Genomic DNA, 11,216 nt, shown 5'->3' with positions numbered 1-11,216 from the left:
ATTTAACATTTTGAACATATGAAATACAGTTATAATAACTATTGTAATGTCCTCATCTTCTGATTCTAACATCTATGTTGGTTCTGGGTTAGTTTCAATTGACCAATTATTTTCCTCATTATGGGTCATATTTTTCTGCTTCTTTGTAATTTTTGTTTGAATGTCAGACATTATAAATTTTACCTTTTGAGTGTGGAATATTTTTGTGTTGTTATAAATATTCTTAAGTTTTATTCTGAAATGTTGGTTAAGTTACTTAGATACAGTTTGATCTTTTTGGGTATGACTTGTATGATTCGTTAGGTGTACACATCTATGATTTATGATTTCTTAGCTGTATTCAGTCAGAGCTAATTATTTCCTCTTAGTAAAATAAAACCTTCCTGAGTTTTCTACCCAATGCATCAGGAATTTTGAGTTTTTCCCCAACTGGCTTAAGAACAGGTACTATTCCTGACATCATGTTAACTAGGTACTGTTGTTCTCTACTTCTTTTGGATGTTTCTTCCCCAGCCTTAGGTAGTTTGCAGATCATATATACACAGATCACTACCCAGCTAAATGCTCAAGGGGACCTTGAGTATATTTCTAAGGTCTCTCTGGGGTCTATGCTCTGTCACAGAGCAGTTCTCAGGATCAAGAGTTTTTATATATGTAAAGGCCTCTAACTTGTTGCCCAACATATAATTGGGGCTCAATAAATATTTTAAAAATCAAATTTAGATCTCCAGATACAATAAACTTTAGTGGACTTTTCTCATTCTTTTTTTTTTTTTTTTTTTTTTTGAGACAGAGTCTGGCTTTGTCACCCAGGCTGGAGTGCAGTGCCACAATCTCGGCTCACCGCAAGCTCTGCCTCCCTGGTTCACACCATTCTTCTGCCTCAGCCTCCCGAGTAGCTGGGACTACAGGTGCCCGCCACCACGCCCGGCTAATTTTTTGTATTTTTAGTAGAGACGGGGTTTCACTGTGTTAGCCAGGATGGTCTCGATCTCCTGACCTCATGATCCACCCACCGCGGCCTCCCAAAGTGCTGGGATTACAGGCGTGAGCCACCGCGCCTGGCCGTCTCATTCTTTTGACTACCCAGCATCTGTAATTTCTTCTAATCAGGCAGAGCTTGTCTGCCATCATAGAAACTGCAAAGAAGCAAGTCAGAGAAGAAGCAGAGACAACACTGAGTTTATTCTAGGGACAGGAAGCAGCAGGGCAGTGAGAGCAGCTCCATCCACTGTTTAGAGGCAGCATTCTCGGTGGTCATAGTAATAATGGCCCAGCAGTGCAGAAGTGCGATTTTCATTAAATCTGTTCTGTGGTGAGATTTGGGGCACTTTTCTAGCTGTGTTGCCTGGCAATCTGGTTGTTCTTCCAAAGATTCTGCATGCCATCCAGTATCCTTTAACATTTTGCATTGTTAAAGTATAGCATATATACAGAAAAACACGCACATAAATTTTTTTTTACAAAATGAATTTTTACAAACTGAGTGCATTTTTATAACCAGTGCTCAGATAAAGAAACAGAATATTACCAACATCCTAAAAGCTTCCTCATTCCCCCTCTAGTCACTACCATCTGCCATCCAAGGATAACCAAAATCCTGACTCCTAGCATCATAGATTAATTCTACTTGTCTTGTTTTTCTTTATACAAATAGAATCATACCACATTTGTTGTGTATGTCCAACATTATGATTGTGAAATTTATCCATGTTGTTTGGTTTAGTTGTATCTCATTCACTCTTACAAGTATAGCAAAGTATTCCATTCTATAAATATAATATTTATGCATTTGTGTTGGGGGTTCTCAAGACCACCCTCAGGCTCAACGATTTGTTGGGAAGACTCACAGAACTCAGAAAAGCTGTTATACTCATGCTTAAGATTTATTTCAATAAAAGGATGCAGATTAAAATCAGCAAAGGGAATAGGTGCACAGGGTTGAGTCCAGGAGAAACCAGGCACAAGTTTCTAGATATCATCTCCTGGTTGAGTCACACAGATAGCGCTTAATTTTTTCAGCAATGGTATGTGACAACACATGCAAAGTGTTGCCAACTAGGGAAGCTACTTGAGCCTTGGCATCCAGGATACTTATTGGAGACTGAACTACTCAGTCTCCAGCCCCCATAGGTCAAATGGATACAGTGAGGCCTAAAGCCTCAGGCATACAAAAATAGGCATTTTGTTAGTGCTAACTAGCTGGCATAGCCCAAGGCATTAGGCATAAAAAGATACTCTTTTCGGGCACGATAGTCCAAGGGCTCAGACACCTTTTCCCAGGAATCAGGCTAAGGGCCATTGCTGAAGAACTTGGGAATATACAGGGTTTGAGTAGCCCAGGCCTACAGGGTTAACCATTTATACGTATCATTATACTGCTGATGAGCATCTAGGCAGTTTACATTTTTATTAATATGAATAGTGCTGCTGTGAACATTGTTGTACACATTTTTGTTAAAGATTTGTATGCATTTCTATTGGGTGGTTAACTAGAAGTGAAAATGGTAGATTATAGAATATAGCATTTGCTCAGCTTTTATATATACTGCCAAAGAGTTTTCCCAAGTGACTGTGCCAGTTTACACTCCCAGCATCGGTGTAACATACGGTTCCAATATCTTTTTTAAAAGCAGTTTTATTGGGATATAATGGACACACAATACATTCTATATTAAATTATCCAATTTGATAAATTGTGACATACATTATATTTACATCTGTAAAACCACCACCACAAGCAAGATAGTAAAAGTATCATTCAAGATAATATAAGTATCATTCAACTCCAAAAGTTTCCTTATATTTCCAGTATCCTCTCAATTGATTCATTTTTCTATTAAAAATCAGCCAGAGTCAGTTTCTGTTGCTTAAAACTGAGACTTCCTAGATGATATAATCCTATCTTGCATTTGTCTTGCATTTGTGCCCAGCTTGGTCCTCTGCACTTCTTTTCATTTCAATTCTTGCTGAGCATCTTTGATGTATGCCAAGGACATAGATTCTGATTTTTGCCTGTGTGAGTCAGTTTGGTCAGATTCCAGGTCATCTGATTATGGCTTTGTCCTCAAGACTCCTGGTGATTCCACACAGCATTTTATCTCCAGTTTTCTGCATATACTTCTTCCTGAACTACCTTACAGCCCCTGGCCCCAGTACTTCCTGGTTGGCCCAGTACCAAACTCCTCTAGATTCATCCCTGAAAGGGTTTCCTAGATGTTAAGAGAAAGGGCTTTTTCCTCAGCTCTTCATTAAGTTGCATAGACTAGTGATATACGTTGAATTGCATCCCTCCCTCCACCCCACCAAAATATATAGATGTCCTAACCTCCAGTACCTCAGAATGTGATTTTATATGGAGATAGGGTCTTTATTTCCATATAAGGCCATATAAGTAATCAAGTTAAAATGAGATTGGGGTGGACTGTAATCCAATATGACTAGTGTCCTTATAAAAAGGGGAAATTTGAATACAGATAACAGACATTTGAACGAATTTGGACACCATGACATAAAAACAAATAGAGGGAAGATGATGTGAAGAGAGACAAGGAAGAAAGCCATCTACAAGCCAGGGAGAGAAACCTGGAACAGATCCTTCCTTCACATCCCTCAGAAGGAACCAACCCTGCTGACACTTTGATTTCAGCCTTCTAGCTTCAGAACAGTGAGACAATAAGTTTCTGTTGTTTAAGCCACATCATTTGTGGTACTTTATTAAGGCAGCTCTAGCAAATTAATACAACCAGGTAGGATGCATTAGCTTTTCTCCATCATTTTCAAATCATGTGAAGTACAACAGAGGATCAGAAGGCAGTGTCTGCCCTTTTGGAAACACTTCATTATAGAAATTGAGATTGGGGAGAAAATAACTTGGGAAGAGCAAACTAACTCGAGATTTTTTACTTTGGTCATTCATGAGACCCTGAATAGGAATGGCTAAATCCTGAAGTTCTATACTCCTTGTTCTTTTCTTTCCATTTTCTTGAATTGATAAGCACGATTCATTTTTCACAGCCATCTGTGGGAACACATGGACTACTTCAGTTAGTGGCTATTAAGATCTGTTCTACAGTCTGAGGGGGGTGATTTGGGAATGCTTTTCTCCTAGGTCCTTTTCATGGAAACTTTTCCAAAACAAAAGGTTAATGAAATTTCAATACAGGCAGATACAGAATGTCTTGAAAACCCCCTGAAATATTATCATCACCTTTAATCGGGTCATCTGACAGGCTACCTTCAAAGAACCTGACTTTAGACTGAGTCCTTGTAAGGGCTGATTTTGCTTTACTTGTAAAATGTTATAAAGTCTACTTGCCTTGTTGGTCAAAAGTTGATTAAAGAAGAAATATCAAGGAGAAAGAATGACAAACAGAAAATATATTGAAAATAACTTGGTTCCATTCTCCCTGTCACTTTCAGGTACACCAATCAGATGTAGATTTGGTCTTTTCACATAGTCCCACATTTTTTGGAGGCTTTGTTAGTTTCTTTTTACTCTTTTTTCTCCAAACTTCTCTTCTTGCTTCATTTCATTCATTTGATCTTCAGTCACTGATACTCTTTCTTCCAGTTGATCGAATCAGCTACTGAAGCTTGTGCATTCGTCACGTAGTTCTCGTGCCATGATTTTGAGCTCCATCAGGTCATTTAAGGGCTTCTCTACACTGGTTATTCTAGTTAGCCATTTGTCCAATCTTTTTTCAAGGTTTTTAGCTTCTTTGCAATGGGTTCGAACTTCCTCCTTTAGCTCGGAGAAGTTTGATCGTCTGAAGCCTTCTTCTCTCAACTCGTCAAAGTCATTCTCCGTCCAGCTTTGTTCCGTTGCTGGTGAGGAGCTGCATTCCTTTGGAGCAGGAGAGGTGCTCGATTTTTAGAATTTTCAGCTTTTCTGCTCTGTTTTTTCCCCATCTTTGTGGTTTTATCTACCTTTGGTCTTTGATGATTGTGACGTACAGATGGGTTTTGGTGTGGATGTTCTTTCTGTTTGTTAGTTTTCCTTCTAACAGACAGGACCCTCAGCTGCAGGTCTGTTGGAGTTTGCTGGAGGTCCACTCCAGACCCTGTTTGCCTGGGTATCAGCAGCGGAGGCTGCAGAACAGCGAATATTGCTGAATAGCAAATGTTGCTGCCTGATCGTTCCTCTGGAAGCTTTGTCTCAGAGGGGTACCCGGCCGTGTGAGGTGTCAGTCTGCCCCTACTAGGGAGTGCCTCCCAGTTAGGCTACTCGGGTGTCAGGGACCCACTTGAGGAGGCAGTCTGACCGTTCTCAGATGTCAAACTCCGTGCTGGGAGAACCACTACTCTCTTCAAATCTGTCAGACAGGGACGTTTAAGTCTACAGAGGTTTCTGCTGACTTTTGTTCAGCTATGCCCTGCTCCCAGAGGTGAAGTCTACAGAGGCAGGCAGGCCTCCTTGAGCTGCAGTAGGCTCCACCCAGTTTGAGCTTCCAGGCCTCTTTGTTTACCCACTCAAGCCTCAGCAATGGCAGATGCCCCTCCCCCAGCCTCACTGCCGCCTTGCAGTTCGATCTCAGACTGCTGTGCTGGCAATGAGTGAGGCTCTGAATGGGCATATGATTTATTGCCCTTCCAGTTCAATCTGACAATAGAGAATATAATAAATTTGCCCCCCTGAGGAACTTCTTTTCCACTTCAAGTCCTTCCTTTGGCTATTTTCACCCTCCAATCTCTATCCTTTTCTAGTTTTTAGGTCTAAATTTGCAGATATTTCAGCAAAGCTGCATAATGACCTATTTGGTTGAGTCTTGGGAGTCAGATTCTGATTGCTTCTTGGAAGTGAGCACAGCGATATCCCCTGGGGCCTTGCTCTGATGCTATTAGTGAATATCTTGGTTTCCTGGAGATCAGAGATCCCCTTCTGCAGCTCTGGCTCCATTTCCTCCCGCTTCCATGGAGAAGTGTCACTCCGCTGTCTACAGAGGTTGCTTTTTTCTTCTTTTTTAAAAATTGAGATTAAATCCATATAACATAAAATTTACTGTTTTAACCTTTTTAAAGTGTACATTTTGGTGGTTTTTAGTATATTTGCAATGTTGTGCCGCTATCAGCACTAACTCCAGAGTGTTTCCAGCACCCCCACAAAAAACCCTGTACCCATTAACTGTCGTGTCCTGATTCCTCCATCTCCCTTTTCCCTGGTACCAAATAATCTATTTTCTGTCTCTATGGATTTGCCTATTCTGGTTATTTCATATAAATTGAATTATACAATACTTGGACTTTGTGTCTAGCTTCTTTCACTTAGCATGTTTTCAGGGTTCATCTGTGTTTTTGCATGTTTCGGTATTCCATTCCTTTATTTGGCTGACTATCATTCCATTGTATAGATATACATTTTATTTTTATTTATTTATTTATTTATTCATCAATTGATTAACATTTGGGTTGTTTCCATTTTGGGACTATTACGAATAATGCAGCTATGAATATTCAGGTATAAGTTTTAGTGTGGACATATGTTTTCATTTGTACGTATATGTATTAATATATCCACAGGGTATATACCTGTGATTGGAATTGCTGGGTCATATAGTAACTCTATGTTTATGTTTTTGAAGAACTTTCAACCATTTTTTAGTCTTTTCTTTTCGGGGAGAATAAGATGATAAGAGTGATTTCAGACACACTGATGTTTAGGAGAAGCTGAGCTATCAGAGAGAAATGCCCACCATGAGTTGAAGATGCAAGAGTGGAGCCCAGGTAGGCATATCAAGATTGCATATGTCAACTGAGGAATCATTCAAATGCAGTGACTGCTAAACCTATGAGGGAGATGAGGTCTTTGAGGGTGATAACAGATAGAAGAAAATATGAGGAGACTATGATAGGCCCAGGACTGCCTAGGATTGTACTTTACTTGTGTCGTTAGTTTAATCATTACAACATAATTAAGTGAGTGCTACTATTAGCCCCATTTTATAGATAGGGCAACTGAAGCTCACTGAGGTTAAGCATAGGAGCTAGTTTGCATAGTTTGTATACAGCAGAGCCAGGATTTAAATGCTGGCAAAGAACATAGATATAGCCAGAAGACATTTTGAAGATGAAAGCAAATTAAAAAGAAAGAGAGAGACCCATTAAGTGCAATAGGATGGGATAAGTGAGTTATTGTGTTCCAGACTAAAAGGAAGAAATTTTTTTGTTTTTTGTTTTAGAAGGAATATGTCAATTGTGCAGACTGTTACAAAGGCATCAAGTAAACACAGAAATGGGATAATATCTAATTATCCCATTTCTGACCCGTTACAATTCTCAGGCTGTTTGCTATTTAGCTTTTAACTGATCTGTCCTGGCTGCTGCTCTATATGCATTTTCCTCTGCAGAACACCAGGACATCACTGGGTTGCTATTATAGACAATAAATGCATTTCAGAATGAGTAAGGAAACCGATTATTTGCAGAGAAAACACTTTCACAAAAACTATTTTTTTTTTTTTTAGACAGACTCTCGCTCTGTCACCCAGGTTGGAGTGCAGTGGCACAATCCTGGCTCACTGCAACCCCCGCCTCCTGGGTTCAAAGGATTCTCCTGCCTCAACCTCCTGAGTAGTTGGAATTACAAGCACACGCCACCATGCCTGGCTAATTTTTGTATTTTTAGTAGAGACGGGGTTTCACCATGTTGGTCAGGCTGGTCTTGAGGTCAGGCTGGTCTTGAATTCCTGACCTCAGGTAATCCGCCTGCCTCGGCCTCCCAAAATGCTGGGATCACAGGTGTGAGTCACTGCGCCCGACCAAAAACTAAAATTTTTCAGTAAAATGAGATTCTTTCATGGTAAATCATGAAGTAAAATTTTGAATGCATAACACTAAATAACTCTTAGTACTAGAAGGAAAGAGAATTATATTGTAGCACTGAAATAAAACTGTATTGTATGGGTAATGAAGCAGTACCCTCACCTTTCTTCAGTATTTTATATCTTTAGCTTTTTTTTCCCCTTTTTCAGATGGTGGCAGGTGGACTTGAGATTAAAGTGCCATTATTTCAGAGCACTGAAGCACATCCACGTAATGATGACATTATGTGAGAAATCTCAGGCAGTTTCAGTCCGTCAAGTCTTTTTCATTAGTAGTCGCAGGTATTGCTGGGGCTAGAGTCTTTCCCTGCTTCAGATTGTTGGTTTATTTGGCACTTCAGGATATTTTCAAAGATAAAATAAGGTTGGATTCCCTGAAAAACCAATTATAAAAACTTTCCATACAAAGCTTTTGTATGGAAAATTGCCATGAAAAACTAAGGAACAAATGTTTTTAAGAGAAAAATAAGGTAAAAATAAAGTGAAATGGATGTCGTAGTAAGTCTCTGTTATTCACAAGTCAATGGGTGACAACCAAGCAACTAACTAGAATACATTCACCCATTGGCTTGTCTGCAACTCGATTTTACAGGCTGCTCTTTGTTAGAAAACAAATGGTTTGGAGGCTGCTTTTTATTAAAAGAAAAGCCTTACCGGGAGCTCCTATGCCCTCACTATCTGGCTAAATAGCTTTTTCTAACTCCTATATTACTAGTTGCCTGGTACCTGGCACTGGGATGATTAAGGCAGAGGAATATTGTCTCTTGGGTGTATGAGTCAGATAGTTGAGGCAAGACTCTGGATTGGTTAGTTTGCATATCAAAGGCATGCATGCTCCTGGCTGAGTCTTTTGCTGTCTCTAAGAATTGGCTAACCCTGAAAGGGGCTGTCTCTCCCCAGCTAGATAGGTTTTTTTAAGATGTCAAAACATCATAACATAGAAAAATTTAAAAATATACAATCGAAAATGTGGGTTTTTTCCATAATTTGTTAATTATCATGAAAAGGCTAAAGCAATGAAGCATTATTCTATTCTGAATATGAAAGAGGTAGTTATATTAAACTGAACTATAAGGTACTGTAAGAAAAGAAACCAAGTTCATTGAAGTCTTCCCAGTTTGGGCCATTTTCTAGCATTAATTACATCTATGTTAATTACTTTTTGTTGATTATTCAAATTCATTCTATTTATTTATTTATAGATAGACTCTAGCTCTCACCTAAAAGGGATTTAGAAAGGAAAAAAGACCTAAAATCAAATTTGGATAAGTAATATTAAAAAGCTGTTACTGTCCCATCACTCTGCAGAAAGCAGAGTACATTAGTATATTAATGTGGGCAGCAAAGGCTATCTGGTTAATACAGGAAAATTTCAGAGAGATTTATGTTCACTCTTCATCTCTTTTGCATCATTTTTTTCTTCAGGGTTGCCTGTCTTCCTTGTTACTAGTCCTTTGTGATTTGTGTACTATTTGATCTCTTCTCTAAGGTTTTATTAGAGTTTTGATACCAACTTTTTTTTTTTTGTAAGTGAAGGAAAACATCAGACATAGCTTTATTGCTGACTCCAGCCCCCTTCAGAGCCCATAGTCACAGGCCTCCAGGCTGTAAGTAGAGCTCTGTGAAACCTTGCCAGTCCTTCACACCAGTGAGCAGGGCTGAGACTGTGGGATCTTCCCTCATGGCTGCCATCCACAGTTTAAGTTCTGGAGTGTGGTCTACACACTCATTTAACTTCATTGCTTCCAGCCGTTCAAACGAGGGCCAGATGACATAGTCAATCATAGAGACGGAATTGCCACCAAAGAAGGTTGTCTTCTTATTAATCAGAACCTCCTCTAGCTTGCTAAATTCTTTACACAATGCTTCTTTCAGGCCAGCACCGTCTTCCTTATTTTGGGTTCTAAGGAAGCTTCCTACCAAAGATGGCACCTTAGAAAACAACTCAAAGACCATCTTCTGGCAAGCTTTCTCATAGGGGTCATCCGGCAACAGCTTCTTTCCTGAGTATGCTTCATCCAGGTACTCACAGGTGATGGCAGGCTCGTAGATCCGCTGACCCTGACTGTTTTCCAGAACTGGCACCAAACTAAAGGGATTTTTCTTAAAGAACCACTCAGGCTTATCTTTCAGGTTGATATAGATGACTTCATACCTGATTCCCTCGGCCTTCAGAACCAGACGCGTCTTCTCAGCAAACGGGCAGAACCTCATGCTGCAGATGCAGATCAGCCCCTCTGGGACCAGCCCCAGGGGCGTGCTTCCCTTCCCCAGGCTCCTGGCTGAGTCCTCTAACATCGCAGCGCAGCGCAGGCCAAGCTGCCAGTGCTGCGGGCTCTTGACATCGACATTTTGAACATTTGACATCTCTTTAAACTTTAAAATATTTAGTGAAGTAAAAAAAATCTCCAAAGTTATACAAACACATATTATTTTTGAGTAATCATTGAGTATTGACACATTTAGATTAGTAGGACAATCTTATAACTACACTATTAAGTTCAAAAAGGAAGATACATTTCTATTTAATGTTACTCATAAAAAAATTCAAAACTCAGGTTTTTGTTTTGTTTTGTTGTTCTTATTTGGTTTTTGGAGACAGAGTCTCGCTCCGTTGCCCAGGCTGGAGTGCAGTGGTGCAATCTCGGCTCACTGCAACCTCCGCCTCCCAGGTTCAAGCAATTCTCTTGCCTCAGCCTCCTGAATAGCTGGGATTACAGGCATGCACCACCACGCCCAGCTAACTTTTGTATTTTTAGTAGAGACGGGGCTTTGCTATGTTGGCCCGGCTGGTCTCAAACTCCTGGCCTCAAGCAATCCACCTGCCTCAGCCTCTCAAAGTGCTGGAATTATAGGCTTGAGCCACCGTGCCTGGCCTCAAAACTCAGTTTTTAAAGATTAAGTAAAGAAATACTCAGGAGCTCATTCATTTCTCATCTGTCACCTGACAGTGTCTACAGTTATTAATGACCTCATGTTGTTTTCATTGCATTTGCATGCCTGTGCATAAATCGTCCAGAATCATTATATGAACTACTTTCAGCTAAACCTTGGGAGAAATCATGCCTTGCATTTCAGACAAAGAAGTGACCAGTCCAGGGAGGGAATCAACCATGCTTACAACATTGCTGCTAATAGGTAATCTTTTTTAAAAAATGTATTTACCGCCTGCCACCATAGATGAGCCGGTGTGATTTGGGCTTCCTGGACCACACCCGTTATGACAGAAACCTATTGGCATTTCCAAGACTCAAGACAGGCTATGTGCTCTCTGTTCCATAAGAAGAAGGGGCTAACAAGGCCTCAGTTATGACATTCAGGAAAGAAAACTGATATTATCAGTGGGGAAAATCCACTTATAACCAGCCCAGCATGTGTTAGCTATTGGAACCACTG

General features: G+C 40.0%; 1 protein-coding gene across 1 annotated transcript; it reads right to left on the bottom strand.

Moving 5' to 3' along the window:
* Positions 1-9,161: 9,161 nt before the first annotated feature.
* Positions 9,162-10,118, bottom strand: LOC100979335 (glutathione S-transferase omega-1-like). The gene has a single exon (XM_008954800.4). It carries the CDS (start codon positions 10,116-10,118, stop codon positions 9,411-9,413), a length of 708 nt encoding a protein of 235 aa, XP_008953048.2. The 3' UTR covers positions 9,162-9,410.
* Between the last annotated feature and the right edge of the window lie 1,098 nt (positions 10,119-11,216).

The sequence above is a fragment of the Pan paniscus genome, chromosome 2 (genome assembly GCF_029289425.2).
Source record: "Pan paniscus chromosome 2, NHGRI_mPanPan1-v2.0_pri, whole genome shotgun sequence".
Taxonomy (NCBI): domain Eukaryota; kingdom Metazoa; phylum Chordata; class Mammalia; order Primates; family Hominidae; genus Pan; species Pan paniscus.
This window is presented reverse-complemented; position numbering and strand designations above follow the sequence as displayed.

Bases quoted from the DNA above. Each gene is read 5' to 3' on its own strand.
- LOC100979335 (XM_008954800.4), bottom strand. From the start codon at position 10,118: ATGTTAGAGGACTCAGCCAGGAGCCTGGGGAAGGGAAGCACGCCCCTG.